Source organism: Peromyscus californicus, unplaced genomic scaffold (assembly GCF_007827085.1).
Source record: "Peromyscus californicus insignis strain IS unplaced genomic scaffold, ASM782708v3 Scaffold_7__1_contigs__length_154581171, whole genome shotgun sequence".
NCBI lineage: Eukaryota > Metazoa > Chordata > Mammalia > Rodentia > Cricetidae > Peromyscus > Peromyscus californicus.
In genome coordinates, this window is record NW_026294595.1 from 132,318,789 (window position 1) to 132,339,795 (window position 21,007).

General features: G+C 45.3%; 1 protein-coding gene across 4 annotated transcripts in view; it reads left to right on the forward strand.

Annotated features, from left to right (window-relative positions):
- Ctnnbl1 (catenin beta like 1) overlaps positions 1-21,007 on the forward strand; it is a 178,160-nt gene that overhangs the window by 76,818 nt on the left and 80,335 nt on the right. For all 4 annotated transcript variants that reach the window (XM_052726476.1, XM_052726475.1, XM_052726474.1 and 1 more), the window contains exons 8-10: positions 7,792-7,864; positions 8,090-8,148; positions 9,531-9,679. In XM_052726476.1, coding sequence (XP_052582436.1) covers positions 7,792-7,864; positions 8,090-8,148; positions 9,531-9,679 — 281 coding nt within the window. The remainder of the gene's footprint in view (positions 1-7,791; positions 7,865-8,089; positions 8,149-9,530; positions 9,680-21,007) is intronic.

The following is a 21,007-nucleotide window of genomic DNA, read 5'->3' on the forward strand; positions in this document are numbered from 1 at the left end:
ATTATATAATGTTTCCTGATCCAGATTGTTTTTTCACTGAACTAAATAATGATTGCCTAGAGTTCTGTTGGACACATATACCGAAATTATTATTATTTTTTGAGATAGCGATTCATGAAGCCCAGGCTGGCCTGTAACCCAGGAGACCTTGAATTTCTGATCTTGTGTCTACTTTCCAAGTGCGGGATTCTAGGTGTGTGCCACCCTGCCCAATCTGCAGTGGTGGGGATTGAGTCCAGGGCCTTGTGCATGCTCAGCAGCATCCCATCAACTGAGCTTCATCCCATCCCTAGCTCTCAGTTGTAATTTAACTACTTCTATTTCCAACTTTTGCCTGTTGGAAGCAGTTTGCAGTGAGTATCACATCCAAACACTATTCTGATGCACTTATCTCAGCTTATCTGCATGATAAACCTTGGAAGTGAAATGATCAGGCCAAAGGGTATTTGCATCAGCATCTGAGGTAGGTGTTGCAAAGTTGTCACCTGCCAAGATTGTCCCACTGATGTGAGAAGGTTTCTTGCTGTTCCCTTACAACACCAGGCATTATTAAACTTAAGGTTTTCTTTTTACACTTACAAGTGAAAACTGATGCTATGGTATTTTAATTTAGATTTTAAAATCAAAGAACATATATTGGCTTCTGGCTGTTTAATAGCCATTCATGGGTTTGGGGAAATAGTTCAGTGGGTAGTGTGTCCGTATATGCCTATAATCTCAACACATAGGAGGTGGGAGAAGAAGGATCAGAAGTTCAAAGTCCTCCTCTACCTCCATAGCAAGTTGCAGGCCAGCGTGGGCTATATGAGCTTGTCTCAAACCAACAATAATATAGCTATTCCTATACATTTTTAAGCTTCATATTCGTATCCTTTGTTCCCATGTCTATTGGGCTCATTTTCTTTCTTGGCATGGTGTCACCATCTTTTTAACCCTGAGTGCTATCCCATAGAGTGTATGAGAAAAGGAGGGCAAAGCCATTAGCGTGACCAACTGTGTAACAGGAGGCAGTGGCCGGCCTGTGTGTTACTGCCGTGGTCCTCAGCTGACAAGGTAACAAGGAACGCTTTAAGGAGGAGTGATTCTTGAAGTGGTCATGGCTTGTCCTGAAAGTCTGGGATGTATCAGGTCAGGCTCATCCCTTTGTCTTGGCAGGCCTGAGGGTCAGGTTCTCCCTGACAGTCTAGGTCTTCTCCAGCCCTACTCACATAACCATTGGTTCCCATTAACCAGCAACGTAGACACGCATACACCTATCAGAGGATACTAAGCCCACCTGGTACTGTGTGGAGACAGGCGCATTTGCCAGGCAGGGCCCAATGCACTGAGCCCCCGCAAGCCCTCCCCTCCTACCACTTAGGCCTGTATCCAGCAGGTAGCTAATTCAACACTGCCATCTTTGCATCTTCCTTTGGACTTCTGAGTCTGGATGTTGGCTTTAAACCGTACACAATCTGCAGACAGTTCCTTTCCCACCTCCTGCCTCAGTATCCAGTATGTGTTCCCATCCTCAAGGCCTTTGAAACACTTTGGGAATGAGTGGTGGAGGAGAGGAGAGTCATAGCTGATGGGACGGGACGGGACGGGACGGGACGGGATGGATAGTAGGACCCTGGGTTGCTGATGGAATTTGTGGTTCCAACCTGAAAACACATAAAATAATAGTTTTTCTCTCTGTGAAGTCAGGACAAGTTTTTTTTCAGTTCCTTGGGACTTAATAATGAATTTAAGGATCATTCTTTAAAATTTCTCTATCGGAAGGAGGGAGGACAGGGGAATCTGTGGTTGGTATGTAAAATGAATAGAAAATCCCTTAATAATAAAAATAAATAAAAGTCTGTCCTTTGAAGTGTATTCAAATGTGCCATAACACCCTTCTTTCACTTGCTCTTCTCACTCTGTCTCTGTTTCTCTGTCTCTGTCTCTCTGCCTCTGTCTCTCTGCTTCTGTCTCTCTCTGTCTCTCTGCCTCTGTCTCTCTGCCTGTTTCTCTGTCTCTGTCTCTCTGCCTCTGTCTCTGTCTCTCTGTCTGTTTCTCTGTCTCTGTTTGGCTCTTGCTCATTCTTTCTTTTTTTGGAACTGGTTATATAGGGAGAGAAATTGAGAACTTTGGGTGTTTAGTCTGAACTCCATTTGCTATTTTAGCAAGCTATTATTGAGTTTTGCCTTAGGGCACAGAAATTTGTATAATCCCCTGGACAGGAATAGCCTCATTGCTATCTAAAACCATGTCCCGAGGTTTCCGGTATTTAAACAGGGAATCGCTATTTGGTTGTTTTACTGGGAAGCAAGTCCCCTTAGAAAAACCCAGTGCTGGGTGGAACGTTTGGAACATTCACAGAAGCAAGCCAGGCTGAAGGGTGAGGCCAGCAAGAAGCCATGACTTCTGAAGAGGCTTCGTTCTGGTGCCCCAGCCTAAGAGAGTGCATGTTGTATTCTTCACCAGCGTCAGCCTGGGAAACAGCCCTAGGTGGGTTCGACCCAGAGCCTGTCCTCCCCTGGGAGCTTGTGGCCACAGCCAGTCCTTCACTTGTCTAACTTGTTTTCTTTAGAAAACACAGATTCTCTTTCCCACCACTGAGGTCCCATGAGGTGACTGACGACTAATATGAGAGGGCTTTTCAGTTGTGACCATCCAGGCAGCCAGGGCTTTCAGCAGGGGTTGTGTTGAGATCACTAGTGCAATTTTCAAAACCAAGACTACTGTCCTAGTCAGGGTTTCTGTTGCTATGATGAAACACCATGACCAAAAGCAAGGTGGGGAGGAAAGGGTTAATTTAGATTATACTTCCACATTGTAGTCCAGTCATTGAAGGAAGTCAGGTTAGGACTCAAAACGGCAGGAACCCGGAGGCAGGAGCTGATGACAAGCTTGCTCTTCATGGCTTGCTCAGTCTGCTTTCTTATAGAACCCAGGACTACTAGCCCAGGGGTGGCCCCACCCACAGTGGGCTGGGCCCTCCCCACCAGTCACCAATGAAGACACCACCCTACAGACTTGCTTATAGCCTGCTGTTATGGAGGCTATTTCTCACCCAAGGCTCCCTCCTCTCAGATGACTCTACCTTGTATCAACCTGACACAGAGCTAGCCAGCACATGTACCATCTCAGGTTCTACTGTTAGTATATTCTAGAAACGTTCCTTGTGTAGTCTTAGTGTATATCCCTCCCTAAGATCTACTGGGCTCTAGAAGGGAAACCTCTTTTCCATCCTTATCCTATAGACTGATACAGTGGGAAAGCTACTTCATTTTCAGTGGCTATCCATCGACCTGCCGTGATGGACACACCTCTGCTTCAGAGCCCACCTTCCTGCCTGCTGTAAGGCCCCTTCTGGCTTAGTCTGGTCTTTTCATTCCTCAGTTCTGAAACTTTAGCCTTGTTACCTGTTGCATAGTTCCTTTGCTTAGCCTCTGTACTACAAAAATAAAAATGTCAGGCCTCTGTTTTGCTTATGTCCCTGTCTCTACCAGATACAGTACCTTTTTTCTTCTGTATTTTTAAATGTACAGAACCACTGTGAGACAGCTTGAGTCCCTCCTCTTCCAGAGCCTGCATTGTTCTTAGACTTGAAAGGAAGTGCGTAAGTTGTATTGTGGTTCAGTAACTAAAAGTCCAGACCTACAGATGATAACTAAGTGCCTTGCCCAAATCCACCTGGGTAGAGCTGGAGTGGGCACTTAACCCACACCTCCAGAAGTGTGTTCTCATGGGCCTTCCCATGAGACTGCTTTGCCTCCAGCCCATCTGCCATTCTGGTTCCTGAAAATCAGCCCCTTCAGGTTCTTCCTAATGGATTTCTCCTGGTTAGCAGGTCTGGATTCCAGTGTCCAACCACACTTGTGCCACACACTGGGACACCTTTTCTTCACCCGGAAAGTAAAGGTGATCTCATCACCCAGCTGACCTCCTTACCCAGGATATCCTGAGTGGAAGACCCAGGCCTGGCTCGCTCTCTCTTGCATCTCCCCCAGTCTTGTCTTTTGTGGTTCCTTACAGAGTCTTAGATCCTCCCAGCTGTACTTAATCTTCAAAACTAGGGTTGAGCCTCGTGTTTTAGCAAGCCCTCATGGTGAGTGATGGGAGGGAAAGTCTCAGAGCTGAAATTCTGGAATCCTTATGTGTCTAGCTTGTTGGATTAAACCCTCCATTTTGACTGACGATCCATACTTATTTAGGGATCCTTCAGCAATTCTCAGTGAGGGGCCAGTGGGTGGCAGGCACGTTAGATGCAGATCGTGCTGCTTCATGCTGGTAGCCTAGCAGCATGTGGCAATAGTCATGGGTTTTTTTTCATCCACCAAATGAAACCTCTGGAATTTGTCCTAAGGAGGATAAGACCCATTGCCGAGAATGGTATTAGATGGATTAGCAAGTGAACAGATAAGTGTCTCTGTCAGGAGAGACACTACATCAGTTTTTTACATGGGCACTGCAAATGTTAGGATGCCGTGTACTGTTGAAAATCCCACTAAAACCGGAAGTTTTCTAAAGAATGAAATTAGGATTCCCACTGAGTTTCCAGTTAAATCAACATTCTGGGAACCATTGCCACATTCAGCACGAGCTAATCAATTCACAACTGGTCAAGTTAAGCGGCCGGTATGGCTGGCTGATGCAGACTCCTCGGGCCCGGGTGACTGGAGGTTGCTTTGGCAGTTGTAAGGGACCGGCAATGTGTCTGACCCCTACCCCCACCTGTGTTCAGGTGAACTGCAGACATAACCTCCAGCCTCTAGCCGTGGGTGGGAGCATAATTGTTTTCTACTTTCCAAAAAAGCAGCAGCTCCCAAGAAGAAGTTTAATTTTATTCAAGGCTAGTCCATGTTGAGTACACACCTATGCTTGACACTGCAATTACTCTGACAGCTGGAAGATTTAGGATCACCATCCTTCTGGATGGAAGAACCCTGCAAGCTCCAAGTCCCCCTGGTTTACATTGTAATATCCAAGAGATGGTAGCTGCCCAGTGAACTCTCCTCCTTCCTCATTCTGATGAAATGTCTTTGTTATTTGGCAGTTTATATTGTGGAATCTCTGGCTGAGATTCAGTAGAAGTCATTTCCTTGATACATTTTCTCTTTGGCTAGACACAAAGGGTTAGTCTTCTTCATTCCCACCTGCCCAGCTTCAGGTGTCCATGCCTCCATAGTCTCTGCGTTTTCCCCAGCAGACACTGACTTTCGTGTATTAACTGCCCGCCACATGTGAAATGATCTTCTAGATTCGTGCATGTGTATTTCTAAGCCACATAAACGGCTCTGCCGAAAGCATTCAGCTGTCCCCAGTTTTCAGATGAGGAGAGAGCCTCACATTCCGATTCCAGTCCAGGAGCCTCAGTCCACACTGTGCCTTAGGTGCTTTCCTATTACTCTGCATGATTCAGTAGTAACCCTCCAAAGAAGGGCTAGTTTTAAAAAGAATGTATTGCCTATGATTGTTTATTTATTCAGTGTATGCATGTGTGTACCACGGTCTGCATGTAAAGGTCGGGGACAGCTTACTGGAGTCATTTCTCTCCCTCCATCATGTGGGTCCAGGGGTCAAAGTCAGGTTGTCAGGCTTCATGGCAAGTGCCCCTTGCCTAACTGCCCTACCAGAAGTACTGTTTTAATCTCCATTTTACAGATGGAGAAACAGACAAAGAACTTTATTTGGGTCATAGATCTTGTTACTGGCTCTTGGTGTTTTTGTTTTCTCAGTAATTTTGTTTTTACCATGATGATTTATTAGGTAGTTAGATACAGAGGGCTAGCTCTGTGTGTGTGTGTGTGTGTGTGTGTGTGTGTGTGTGTGTGTGTGTGTGTGTGTGTGAATCCTAGCAATTCAGTAGCTATTTGAAGGGGAAACACCTATACATTAGAAGAAAGCATCATTGATTTCATCTTAAATGCTCCAGTCACTACTAATGGAGTGTCCCTCCTCATCTACTCCTCACTGATTTTCATGTAGCAGCTACCAAACCCCGCTTCACAAAGGTGTGATGTCTTAGAAGAAAGGGACCTTGAGCTGGAGTGTGCCGCGTTCCACAGCTGTCAGGTGTCACCAGCTTTTCCCTGAAAATCTCAACATAGCCCGTGGGGAATTCAGTCCACCACCCCAGTTACTTCAGTCAATCTGGAAACACCAGACCTTGGGACACATAGGTCGTGGCAAGTTCTGTAGTGTGACAGGGTTCAGCTTTAATTCACCTGTTGGCTGTGATGCTTCATCTATCTCACATATAGCAAGTGCCCACTAATTGTTATTGGAAGGAGAGAAAGGCCCCCTCCTAACTTTGAGGCAGAAGTTTATGAAATCCACTAAAGGACAAGAGGCATGGAACCCAGAAAGACCATTGATATGGTGGCCTGGTGTCACCGGCCCTCCCTTCATTTAAGAGTGTCCTGTTTCAAAATACCTTGGCTTTTGAAAAGCTGCATGTAAGTTGATGTGACTAAAATTATTTAAAACCTAATCGCAACACTGGAAGCTTAAGTCATTTGAATAAGTGATTTTATTTTTTTAAAGAAGCCTTGATTCTGACAGAGACGCCCACTGCTCTCTACCCCATGTTTTGAGTTTATAAAAGCATCTTTCTTCAGGTGAGTGATACCGTGGACTGACTGTCCTTAAGCTCTGGCTGTTAGACAGATTTCCTGAAATAAGGCCTCCAGCTTGCCGGGGACCATCCAGTGCAGCCAGCATGTGTACGACCTTGCCCTTACAGATCTTTTAACCCGAGATGGGTCAGAGGTGGCCATCCTCCCGAAACCCTGTGGGGTGCACTTTGGCTTATGAGGAGGACGTGCACAGAAAACGGAAGCGGCGCTGGCTGTTGCGTGGTCAGACCCACCGTTCTTCCTCCTTAAGTACAAAATCAGTGTCCAAACAGATCTGGGAATGGCTTGAGGTGAGGATAGAAGGCCTAGCTTCAGTGTGGACACTTGCCCTGTCCTCCGCAGCTACAGAAATTATTTGTCATTTCAAAACCTTGAATACAAAGCAGGGATTGTGCTGATTAAAGTCATTCTCTGTGTGCCTGCATCTCAAGGAACTGGCTCCCACAGATAAAAACGCCAGTGAGGCTTGCTTGCACCACTATCCACGGGTGCCATAGATGGTGCCATGTTGAAGTCTTGCAGTTGAAGTAACTGGACAGCCATGAACGATGGTCTCTGCAGTGGACGTGTCCCCTCTGAGTCTTCAAGCTGCAGAGCACACAGCAGGGGAAGAATTGTGGGTAGTAATTTAGGTATTAAAATATTAACACATTTTTGCATATTTAATGTGGTTTCCTTTTTAAATAGTAGGCAGATTATGGCCTACAAGCAGATAGGTTTATGGTTTTAAATTAAATATTAAACATTGAAAAAAATTCCAAAAGGAGCTACTTGGTTATAAATATTTTTAGCTAATCTGAACAAGAGCTTGCTTTCTTTTCAACTTCTCTGATTATGCATCAGCTAATTTACAACCTCATTTTGTGGTTGTAACTTGTAATTTGGAGTTTCATGTGTTTTAATCTTATAAGTTCAAAACTTTCTCTTATTTGCCTTGGGCACACACAGTATTTGGACTTAAAATGTGGGCACAAGGTAGGCTCCGTGGAGGAGGGTGCATTCAACACACTGGGTAGGGCTACCGTGACCGTCCTCCACTTACTGTGGAATACCTGCGTCTAGTCTCTGAACTAAGTGATGTTCTCCCTTAACCTGCCTTTCCTTTAACTTCCTCGTCTCTGTGGGTGGACAGTTTGCCCAGAAAGGGATCGAGATGCCTTAATGGCTTTCTTATATCTGTTTCCTACAGGCCAAGATGCCCTTCGATGCCAACAAGCTGTACTGCAGTGAAGTGCTGGCCATCCTGCTCCAGGACAATGATGGTGAGCTCCCGCCTGTAGAGACAGGGCCAGGCTGGGAGCCACACTCAGATCCTCATAGCCGGTGAACTTGCCTTTGGCATCGCCGGGATCCTCCGCTCACTCTCTGCAGCTTTTGTGCGCTGTCGAGCTGTATTGATTTTGTTTGCTGATGGATCAGTGGTAGACGGCTGTAAAATCTGACAGTTGGCTTCATTTTGTTTTTTTCCTCTATTTTCCTCCTTTTAGAAAACAGGGAGTTGCTGGGGGAGCTGGATGGGATCGATGTGCTTCTTCAGCAGTTATCCGTGAGTAATCTTTCTGCTTCCTGTGAGCCATGAAGGTCCATGGCCTGCCGTAAGTGGGTGGAGCTGGAAAACATGAGAAGGAACAGCCACGGGGTGCACCAAAGCAGGCTGGAGGTCACCCTGGTGGCACACTGTTTGCCTCCTTTTCTTAGTCACTGGTTCTTTCTGACTAAGTGTCACTGTGAACCTGGTGAGTCCTTTCCTGACTGTCAGCCCAGAGGCAGCGAGCTTTCCTCTGTGTCCTTAGGCCAGAAAGAGCCAGCTACGCTCATTCGCCTGACCCCGACGTTGTTCCGTTCCTTCCTGTTGGTCCACCCCTAAAGGAGTCTGCTCATTCAGGCTCCAGATGAGCTCAGGGAGAGCCACTTCCGGCACAGCGGGCTTAAGGTCATGGGGACAGTAGGGACGGTTGTGGTACTGCAGGCAGGAGTGAGAAATTAGAAACTGCCATTTGCTTGATGGAAGAAATGTAAGTCCAGTTGAAACGCCAGCCTGCTGCCGTTGTGGAAATGCCGCCAAGATTTCTTCTAACAAACCTCATCGGTGTTATTCCAAAACAGCACTGGAAATAGATCATTTGGATACAGGCTGGAGAGTGTTGAGTGTCTGGGATGGCAGTTTGCACACAGCTTCCCTGTGGTGCCAGCCTAAAGTGACTCGGCCTCTACCCCAAAAATGGGGCTTTGTGGTGTGAAGCTGTTTCCCGTCCCCATGAGATGCAATCACTGATCCTGTGGGGCTGCCTACAGGGCTCAGAGGCGCTCTCCCAGCCTTTGCTCAGCTCTAGTATGCAGAACCGCACAGATCCCTTCCTGAGACTTTGAGCCCCTACTACTGAATGGGGGGGTTCAGCAGTCCCGTTGAGAAGCAGCACCTCTTCACATGCGATAGGATTGGCTCCTCTGGGTTTTGGCACATTAGAAGGAGAAGAGAGCTGGTGGGGTTGAACTGCAGGAGCAAGGGTGTAGGGGTCTCTGCCAGAGTTGGTTTTGGACCTGAACTGTGGTTTCAGAGGTGTCCCCTTTCTGTTTCACTGTGTCTGTCCCTTATGGACTTGTCTGTTTCTGTCATAGTTCGCAGTGGAAGAGGGTTGAGGGGTGCTGTTTTGTTTAGTTGATCTGCCCCCTTGAAGCTGTCAGTCACTCATGGACCCAGTGCTTGGCTAAGTGTTTAGTGTGTTTATATGAACTGGTATGTATGTGTTTAGTGCCCACAGGTCAGAAAACTGTTTCTTTAAACTGGAACCTGGCAAGAGCTTCCTTGGAGAGTTCTGTTTCCTTGGTGGGGTATTCATGACAGTCAGGCTTTGGAAATTGTAGGACGGTGGCTAATGTTGAAACAGCATTCCTTGATGGCTCCTTTCTACTCTTGTTGTTTGGCAGGTGTTTAAAAGACACAACCCCAGCACAGCGGAGGAGCAGGAGATGATGGAGAACCTGTTTGACGCCCTCTGCTCCTGCCTAATGCTCAGCTCCAATCGTGAGCGTTTCCTGAAGGGCGAGGGCCTTCAGCTCATGAACCTCATGCTCAGGTATGCTTCTGGGGCTGCCTGTCAGCTTGCCCCCCTCCTCACTGGTGCCTCTCTCTTTGCCCCTCACTGCTAGTCTGGATTTAGGATGTGTAGCTGTGGTCCGTTAGTCACTTGAGTTTCCCATTAATCCAGAGCAATGTTTATTTGGGGATGTGTTCTAATGTGTCTGATCTTTTCTGAAATGAGGATTGGTGAACAAGGGTGTATATTGTTTGTAATGTATTGGTGGTAGTGTGGCCACTACCTTGAAGGGCCATGTCTTTGTTCTTTTGTTCTGTTGGTTTTGGGAAAATCTAAGTATTACCTTCTAAACCAGTGGTTCTCAATCTTCCTAATGCTGCCGCCCTTTAATACAGTTCCTCATGTTGTGGTGACCCCAACCATGCTACTTCATAGCTATAATTTTGCTACTGTAGGAATCATAATGTAAATATCTGATATGCAAAACTTAACTCAGTTTTCTCTGTAGCCTCCATAGACCTCTCTATCTATATTTCTGCTGTTGACAGCCAAGTATTTATTTGTATTCATTCAGTAATAAATTCTGCATGCTGTGAGCCTAAGCATAGGGAATATGAAAATGTAAGGATGGTTAGAACTTTGGGTTTAGTGCTTTCTTTAATGTGTCTTTTTATTTTTGTTCTAGTCTCTAAAGATGACACTGCTCCAGTGTCTCAATTCCTCCATGGAGTCTGAAAGTTGGAAACAAATGCTTTGTTTTGATGATTGTTATTGAGAAATGTGGTGAGGGAAATACTTGACCCTGGGAAGGAAAATAGAGTTTCTGAGGAGGTGACCAGAGTGGAGGACCTCTAAGGGACAGCTTTTGAAATTGAGAGGCACTGGATGGTGTTCTAATCTTTATGGAATTCATAGAACTGAGCCAGGGTCTGCCATCTTGAAACCTCTAGTCACGTGCAGTGACAACTCTGAGCAAAGCTATGTCCATGAAAATGTCTTACTAATTTGGCATGCATTTATTAAGTGTAATTGAAACTGCAGACATCCAGTCTGTTTCCTATTAGAATGTTATTAGGCACTGTGCTTGTTAAGTCTCAGGGAGGCTCCTCCTTCCAGAAGCTAAGATGCCCGCTCTGTGACCCGAGCATAGCCTGTCTTTGGGTGGACACTGTCTTCTAGGTTTGTTGTTGTTTTGTTTAAACATTTTAGTCCTGTCACATTCTAATGTTCCATATTGTTTCTTTTTTTCTTCATGAGAATGCATTGATTACTTGAGGGACACAGGGGACATCCTACATAGCATTCTTCTGTTGTTGACATTGCAGCCATTTCCAATGTTTCGTTATCATGACAAACTCCACAATGACCAGTTTTGTGTTTTAAATGATTTGGGGATTATCAATGTCCATATCTCTAAAATTCCTTTTCTTTGAAAGGTTTGTGGAGGGCTGAGGTATATGTGTCATCCAGTGTATCCTAGACCTTGGATTGATTGAAAATCTTTTGAGAAATTGCTTTTAAAAGCAAATTGTTTTTTAAAGTGCAGAGAGAATTATGGAAAGCTGTTCAGCGGCCTGTACTGTTGAGCTGATTCTGGCCTTCCTTTCTTAAGATTGTTTGTCTCTGACCCTTCGAATTGCCTGTCCTCTCTTGACGTGACCCCCGTCTCTCAAGCAACAGCACTCAAAGCATTGACTTTCTGGGTGTTCTAACGTTAAAGCTACACTCTACAGGGACTTCCCAAGCTTCTTACAGCCCTGAACTGCCAGTGTCTGTGGATGGTTGAGTGCCGACATGAAGTGATGAATTCCTGCGGCATATGGCTCCGTAATGTGTAGCAGTGGGGAGCTGAATAAATAACCAGAAACAGGGATTATTCAAACAGGAATGCTGAGGTTCTGGGAGGCTAATTAAAGAGCTCCAAAGGACTGGAGCCAGAGCCTGTACCTCTTGGATCTACCTCTCAGTTTTCAGTGCTGAAGTTGCTGTGACTCCATCTTTTGAATTAATTAGCGGTATTCACAGACTCAGCATTTCCTTTTGTCTCTTGTCCATGCTCTTTATTTCTCATTGTTTTTCTCCTTCAGACTTCCAAATGGAAAGTTTGTCTGGGAAGGAAAATTTTCCCTATTATATTTAAGTTGTCCTCTGTCTAGAGAAAGCCCATTCAAAACTAGGTTGCCGGAACACTAGAAGGGCGGGAAGCTTTCTGGGGGTCTGTTGCTCCCGAATATGAATTTTCACTTGATTCCATCAGTCTCTGGACTCCTGGAGAGGCCAGCTTGCACAGAAGGCAGTCCATGGGGTCGGGTGGGAGGATGGGCTTTGGAGTTGAGGTGATTATGGACTTGGAACACGGGCCTCTCATCTACAAGCTCTGGATATTTGCTGAGTTGCTTTAAATTTCCTGCCTCTGACCTTAGTTACTTATTTTTATGAAAAGTAAGGGAAATAGTGCTAAATTTTCAAGGATTTTGAGGGAACCTATTTTATAAAGTTGGGCCACTCAGACCTACTAACACATTGATGAGGTACTATGTTAATTGTATGTTAAGTGCTAGGCCTATATGGCAAACAAGGCAAGATTCCTGCCCTTAAGAAAGTTAGAAGCACCGGGCGGTGGTGGCGCACGCCTTTAATCCCAGCACTTGGGAGGCAGAGCCAGGCGGATCTCTGTGAGTTCAAGGCCAGCCTGGGCTACCAAGTGAGTTCCAGGAAAGGCGCAAAGCTACAAGAAACCCTGTCTCGGAAAAAAAAAAAAAAAAAAAAAAGAAAGAAAGTTAGAGGCATCTGGATGGTGGTGGCAGTGTGCACCTTTAATCCCAGCACTCTGGAGACAGAGGCAGGTGGATCTCTGTGAGTTTGAGGCCAGCCTGGTCTACAGAGTGAGTTCCTGGACAGCCAGGGCTACACAGAGAAACCTTGTCTCGGGGGGAGAGAGAGAGAGAGAGAGAGAGATTGAGAGATTAGTGAGAAAGGCAGACACTGAGTAATTACTATACCCAGTACAGTGACTATTAAGAGGAGCAGTTTTCCCATATATACTTAGGAAAGATTTTAAATTTCTGATTATAGATAAGCAAGGAGCACCAGTAAGGTAGTTATTTATGCATATGAGCAGGCACATGTGCTCATATGCACACACATGAACACACACACACACACACACACACTCACTCACACCCTCCTGCTCTAACCCAGACCCTTGTGTCTTCTGATAGCACCCTTGGTGTGTGTGATTGACCCTCACGATGGCAGCCTTCTGCCCATGTCACTTCTCCAGCCTGATCTTCCGCCCTCTTAACTACTGGATGTGGAACCCTTTGTTTGCTGTGCCAGACACTACTGGATGGCCAGCATGTTTATCTGAGTCCCCAGCTAGACTATAGGCTTTTTTAAAAAAAACTGTGTAGTCCTGGCAAGTCTGGACTCACAGAGATCTGCCTGCCTCTGCCTCCCTAGTTCTGGGATTTAAGGCTTTGCACCATCACACCCAGCTTGGATTGTGAGCTTCTGAGAGCAGGGACCCAATCTTCTCGTGTACAGCAGATGTACATTGGCTTTCAGTCCATCTTCTCTGCGTGAGCCAGAAAATCTGAAAATGTTCTTACTGTTTAGAACCACTGATGCAGAATTCCTAACAAATCCCTGCAGAGAGGCCGCAGAGAGGAGAGAAACTTGTTTAAAGACCCTGGAGTGAGCCGGGCGGTGGTGGCGCATGCCTTTAATCCCAGTACTCGGGAGGCAGAGCCAGGCGGATCTCTGTGAGTTCGAGGCCAGCCTGGGCTACCAAGTGAGTTCCAGGAAAAGGCGCAAAGCTACACAGAGAAACCCTGTCTCGAAAAACCAAAAAAAAAAAAAAAAAAAGACCCTGGAGTGAATACTCCACCTCTTACCTGAAGTGGTTAGCCCAGGATTTCCCTGCCACCTTTGTAGAAGATGAAGAGCACAAAACGGCCTGTGGGTATTTGTGATACTGATCCTCGAGGTTCAGGAAGACCAAGATGCGAGGCAGCTCCAGGCTCCGCCTGTGCCCATAAAGCCGGCACAGGTTCTGGCTTTGTCCTCTTTGGGCCTTGAACTCTCAGCTGTCCTCCCTCATCTCCCGAGTCCTCCTGGGCTGTGGTTTGGATGGCATTTCCTGCCTCCTTTCTGCTCCAGGTTCAAGGCAGCCTTCAGCAGATGTTGATGGGACTGAGCTCTCGCTCCACCCAGTTTTCACCTCTCGGGCCTTTGTCTTCTTCCCCCCACCACCCAGGTGAGTGGTCTGGTGCCTTTTGCTCATTCGTATGCTGTCTGGGTTTCACAGTACTTGACGGAATCAATGTGTATGTGTGTGTGTGTGGGGGGGGGTATTTTGTGTGTTTTGTGCTTCTCTTACTGCCAAAGAACAAATGAAGACGTTTTGGAAAAGAAGAAACAATTGTGGTCATATTGAGAGTGAGTCTCGTGTGATAGAAGCAGCAAGCAGCCATCCTATCCTATAGGAGCCACAGTGAAAGAAAGAAAAACCGCATTTCCCATGTGGTGCCATCGCTGATAGCTGAGCACAGAATGGGGTGGGCAAAGGGTACAGAGGCCCTGGGCAGTGCCCAGCATGACATTGACAGGGAGAGAGAAGTGGCTCTGATACACAGGTGTGCCATGCCTGGCCTCCGTCTTGGTCCAGAATTGAGAACAATGGCAGAGGATGTAGGATAGCCTTTGGTGAGCAGAGAGGGTGTGGGGTGGCCTTTGGTGAGCAGAGAGGGTATGGGGTGGCCTTTGGTGAGCAGAGAGGGTGTGGGGTGGCCTTTGGTGAGCAGAGAGGGTGTGGGGTGGCCTTTGGTGAACAGGAGAAGAATTGTGGTAGGAACATGAGCCAGCTGATAATTTTACAGAGATGGTTGAGTGAAAAAATTCAAAGCTGGGTGTGGTGGCGAATGCCTTTAACCAGCGCTTGAGAGGCAGAGACCCTGAGTTTGAGGCCAGCTTGGTTTATAGAGCGAGTTCTGGGATAGCCAGGGCTACGCAGAGAAACCCTGTCTCAAAATACTTTTTTTTTTTTTTTTTTTTTGGTTTTTCGAGACAGGGTTTCTCTGTGTAGCTTTGCGCCTTTCCTGGTACTCGCTTTGGAGACCAGGCTGGCCTCGAACTCACAGAGATCCGCCTGGCTCTGCCTCCCAAGTGCTGGGATTAAAGGCGTGCGCCACCACCGCCCGGCCTCAAAATACTTTTTAAAAAGCCAGGGAGAGAGGAGCTAAACTTGAGAGGAGTTCAGTTTATTGTGCTGTTTAAGGATGTGACTGATCAGAGGGCAGGTTTGCAGACTTACAGACAGTTTGGAGTGGGACAGAAAAGGAAGGCGGTGCTGTCACTGCCCCAGATGCCCTGAATGAGCTGGGTCTGCCACTCACTTCGTCCCCACAGATGGCTCTTCTGATGAGATGCTAGCTACAAATAGAAGAATCCAATAGATCTGGGTTAATTTTAGCCTGCGCTCCAAACCGTCTTCTGGCACCACCAGCAGGCACTCTTCTCCAGTGTGTCCTTGTGTGTGAACAGTTCGGTGCTCTTTAAGAACTGCAGAGCCAGTGGGACAGGAAGAATTACAGTGTCAGTTTCCTTGAAAATGTTGACATGAGGCTTATTACTTCTGTTGTAAACCCTGTTCCAGTTAGAAAGAGAGGAGACCACCGTGCTCCCCAGAGATGTGTTCAGTGCAGCCTGGGTTGTGTAGCAGAAACACGGTGAGCCCATCTCGGTTACTAACCGTAAAGGTAAAAAGAGGACCAGAAGGACACAGTCACATCCATCCAGGAATCACCATCTTGTTTGGTTGCTCTCTGCTCTGAGAGATTTCAGTAAGGTTTTCCTGACTCAAGAATGTGACAGAGAGGGTGATGCCATTGTCTGCAGAGTGGAGCTCAGTGGGCCCATTGAACAGGGCTGTGGCCAGGTAGATGGGCAGAGAGGGCAGCCTGGGCCCTGGGTGTTTGCTCCCTACTCTCGTCCCTGCTCTTCTGTTGTTTTGTCTTAAAGAACGTGCACTTTCTTTCATTCTCGTCCTTCACCGTGTTTCAGGAGCTAGAGTCTTCTCTAGCCTCCTGTCTCTCAGGGTCAGGCAGAGGAAAGCACTCGCAGGCCTGGGGGGCAGCTGTGCTGCTGCGGGGCTGAAGATGGTCTGTGTTCGGAGCTATGCATCCACACAGTGGACCTGTTTGTCTTTTTCCCGCAAGCCAAATATCACTGTTCTGTCTTAGATGGATCCCGATAGTTTGCACCTGTTCTCTGGGAACCAGACAAATGCTTCACAGGCACAAAGCAATCTATCCCCCAGCCCTGCAGGCTGGACGGTACCACTTCATAAACAGAGAGTGCTATGGTAGAAGCAGATTAGCTGACAGGAAGTGGTGGCAGACCTATCTGAGCCTTTCTGTCTGACTTGATAGCTCTTCCTCAGTCGAAGGTAAATTGCGCATATTTGAAGTGTCTATTTGATGAGTATTGCTGTGTGTAGACCCACCCTTCACACCCTCGCCACCTGCGTAATGACAATTGTCTTCATCACACCACGTGTTTCCTTGTACCCTTTCACTCCATAAATCCTCCTCTCTGACGTATGGTTTCTAGGTAACGATCGATTTGCTTTCTAGCCATTATATATTAGATTTCATTTTATGGAATTCAGTTTAAATGGAGTAATGCAGTATGTGCTTTTGGTGGGGATTGGTGGGGCATATGACCAATTTCACCTAATATAATTTCTTTTGAGATTTATCCTTGCTATGTATCAGTAGTTTATTCCTTTTTCACCACCATGTAGTATTTTATCACGTGAGTAAACCAGTTTGTTGATTCACTTGTTGATGTACATTTGTATCTAGTTTTCAGCCCTTAGGAATAAAGCTAAAATGAACATTTCGTGTGCAAGGCTTCAGGCACACATATTTCTCATTGTTCTTGGGTCAATACTGGGGAGTTGAGTGGTTCAGTCATGTGATTGGTGTGTACTTTTTTAAGGTGCTGCCAGACTGCTTTCAAAATGATGCCATTTTGAATCCCATGGCAGCATGTGAGCTCCAGGAGTCTTGGTTTCTCATTGGCACTTGGTCAGCGCTCAGTGGAGCTGTGCTACTGTGTAAACATTGGGGAGGGGGTCTCATACAATTGGAGTTTGCATTTCTTTATGAGGAGCGGTGCATGTTGGGAGTCTGAGTGCACACTTTGACCTCCACATGTCTCTGTTGGTTGGTTCTCTTCAAATCCTTTGCCCTTTTGGTGATAGGAGGTTGTAACAATTATGACAGCTATAGAAGTCCTTCATACATCACCAATATGGTCTCCTGGCAGGTGTATGTTACAGGCATTGTGTTCTGCCCTTTGCTTTTCATTGCCACAGTAGTCTTTTGAAAACATTTTAATCTTGGTGGTGATTTATTTGTTCCAGTGACCCATTTCTCTCTGAGTAAATCGACTGCTTTGTGTCTCACTTTTTTCTGTTGACAAATGTACCTGCATGTGAGTCTTCCCTCACCCTTCCTTTAAGTCTGTAGACTGTAGTGATAGACTTGCTTGTTCCTCAGCTTAGTAATTTGTGGGGTTGATTTTCTGTTTTGGTTTTTCTTCTGATCAGCGTGCCTAGGGGTTATCCATTTTATTGATCTCAAAGAACCAGTATTTGTTTAACCATTTTCCTCTACCCCTTTTGTGGTTTTTGTTCTGGAGGTTTCTGCTCTGGTCCTGGTTCTTCTTTGCTTTTGTAACTTCTGGAGGGCTAATTTGCTCTTTTCCTGACTTTTCAAGGTAGAAATTTGAGATTATTCCTTTGAGGGCTCTGTTATTTTCTAATATGTGTACTGTCGTAAATCCCCTCCAACTGCAGCATCAGGGCAGCCGTACTCACTCGTGCTGAAATGTGTTTTCATTTGTATTTCATTCAAGATGCCATTTTGATTTCATTTTTCATGAAGTACTTAGAAGTGTCTTGTTAAGTTCTCAGATAGTCAGTGCTTTTCCAGCTACGTACCCTTACTCTCCTCTGCGTCAACTGCACTGTGGTCTGAGAAAACACTGTGTGTGATCTGAACCCTTCTTGATTTGTTGAGGGCCCAGATTAGTCCTGCTCCCAAGTCCTCCTTGTGTGTCTGAAGAGCCCTCTGCTGCCGGGGCAGGATGCTTGGCTGTGTGGGTAGGTAGAGTTGGTGTCCTGTTGCTTACAGCTCATGTTTTGGTTTGGTCGGTTACTCAGGGTGTTAGTGAAGCCGGGACTGCTCTCATGGATGTTGGCCTTTGTCCTTTCCTCCTGTGAGCTTTCACTGTGTGCATTCTGAAGTTATTTTAGATGTTTAAATAGTTCAGATTCCATCAGGTGTGGTGGCGCACACCTTTAATCCCAGCACTGGCAAGGCAGAGGTGGATGAATCTCTGAATTTGGATTCTGAGGCCAGCCTAGTCTATAGAGTGAGTTCCAGGACAACCAGGACTACACAGAGAAACCAAAAAAGTTAAAACCATTTCAGATCACATGTTCTTTTGAGTAACTGGCCCTTTTTTTTTTAAAGAGAAATTACTTTCTTCATCCCTAGGATTGCTCTTCGATCTGAAATTTGATTCCTAATACTAAAACCACCACAGCATCCCCTTAATTAGTGTTAGTATCAAGTGTCTTTCACCATCTGTTCTGAAATAAGTTATGTGCTGTCTGTTGCCTTGCCTCCTTCGCCCACCAAATTTGTGTGCTGAAGCCCTGGCACCTCTAGGTGACTGGACTTGGAGACAGAGCCTAAAAGAGGCAGTTAAGGTTAAATGAGGGTGTGGGGATGAAACTCTAAATCCAACAAGACAGTGTCCTACAGTAGTGTGTAACCCCAGGAGTACCCCTCCCAACTATGTTGTGACTCCCACAGGAATATTTCTCTCTCTGGCCTTCTTGCTGCTGCAGTAACATTTGATGTCAGAATATGGTGGAAATTCCACTGAAGAGTGTTTTATTGTTGTTTAAATGATCAGTTATCTTTTAAAATAGATTTTAATAGAAAAAATAAGTTTTTTCTATTATGTATGTGTTTTTTTAATTGAGAATAGATTCTTTTCTCATACAATACATCCCAACCTCAGTTTTCTCTCCCTCCACTCCTCCCACCTCCCCTCTCCCCCAAATCCACTCCCCCTCCATTTCCCTTCAGAAACACCCACTCCCACTGGAAATTCCATAAAAACACCAAGCTAACAGCTATAACCTACACATAGAACCTAGCACAGACCCATGCATGCCCATGCCTATCACTTCAGTCTCTGTGAGCCCATATGAGCCTTGCTTAATTGATTCAGTGGGCCAACATATGTTCTCTTGGTGTCTGTCCTCCATGCCCTCTGGCTCCTACAATCTTTCCTCCTCTTCTGCTGCAGTGGAGACCTCCAATTTAGACTCTCTCTCCGAATAATGTTTGGCTATGGGTCTTTGCATCTACTCCCATCACTGCACTAGGTTTCCACAAAGTCCCCCAAGTGCTCCCCAATTCCAGCTGTTTCTCCCTGCACTCTTTCCCTCCATCCCATACCCCCCTACACACACACCTGATCCCTCCTGCTCCTGTCCCCACTGGTCCCCAGCCCACCTGCGAAATCTATTCTATTTCCCCTTCTTGGGAGATCCATGCATCCCCCCCTAGAGCTCTCCTTGTTACTTAGCCTCTCTGGGTCTATGGATTGTTGCTTGATTTTCATTTACTCAACAGCTAATATCTACTTATAAGTGAATGCATACCGTATTTGTCTTTCTGGGTCTGAGTTACCTCACTAGTCTAGTAGGCATCCATTTGCCTACAGATTTCATGATGTCATTTTTTTAAACAGCTGAGTAATACTCCATTGTGTCAATGTACCACATTTTCTTTATCCATTATTTGATTATGGAACATCTGGTTGTTTCCAGTTTCTGGCTATTATGAATAAAACCACAATGGGCATAGTTGACCAAGTGTCCTTGGGGTAGGACGGAGAGTCCTTTGGGTGCATGCCCAAGAGTGGTATAGATGGATCATGAGGTGGGTCAATTCCCAGTTTTCTGAGAAAACACCATATTGATTTCCATAGTGGCTGTACAAGTATGCATTCCCATATGCAGTGGAGGAGTGTTCCCCTTGCTTCACATCCTCATCAGCATGAACTGTCATTTGTGTTTTTGATCTTAGCAATTCTAATTGGTATAAGATGGGATCTCAAAGTAGTTTTTATTTGTTTTTCCCTGATGGCTAAGGATGTTGAACATTTAAGAGTTTCTTAGCCATTTGAGATTCCTCTATTGAGAATTTCTGTTTAGATCTTTACCCCATTTTTAAATTAGATTATTTGTTTTTTGATATCTAGTTTCTTCAGTTCTTTATATATTTTGGATATTAAACCTGTATTGGATATGGAGTTGGTTAAAAAAAAAAAACTTTTCCCATTCTGTAGGCTAACCCTTTGTCCTATTGATGGCATCCTTTGCCATAGAGAAGCTTTTCAGTTTCATGAGGTCCCATTTATTAATTGTTGATCTTAGTGCCTGCGCTATCAGTGTTCTGGTCAGGAAGTAGTCTCCTGTGCCAGTGCATTTAAGGCTATTTCCCTACTTTCTCTTGTATCAGGTTCTGTGTGTCTGGTTTTATGTTGAGGTCTTTGATCCACTTGGATCTATGTGCATTTTTCTACTTGCAGACATATAGTTTGACCAGCTTTGTTGATGATGCTTTAGTTTTTCCATTGTATCTTTCTGTCGTCTTTATAAAAAACCAGGTTCCATAGGTGTGTGGATTTATGTCTGGATCTTCTATTCAGTTCCATTGATCAACATGTCTATTTTTATCCAATACCATGTAGTTTTTATGCCAATACCATGCGGTTTTTATTACTAAAAACTTGAAGTACAACTGTAGTACAACTTAAAGTCAGGAATGATGATACCCCCAACAGTTGTTTTATTGTTCAGGATTGTTTTACCTATCCTTGTTTTGGTTTTTTTGTTTGTGGGTTTTATGAAATTGAGAATTGTCCTTTCAAGGTCTGTAAAGAATTGTGTTGAAATTTTGATGGAGATTGTAATGAATCTGCAGATTGCTTTTGGTAGGATGGCTATTTTTACTATGTTAAATCCTACTGATCCATGAGCATGGGAGATCTTTCCATCTTCTGATATCTTCTTCAATTTCTTTTCTTCAAAGATTGAAGTTTTTAACCATATAAGTCTTTCACTTATTTGATTAGAGTTACCCCAAGATATATTACATTATTTGAGGCTATTGTGAAGGGTATTGTTCCCCTGATTTCTTTCTCAGTCCATTTGTCATTTGTATATAGGAAGGCTACTGTTTTTTTGTTTGTTTGTTTGTTTGTTTGTGAGTTAAT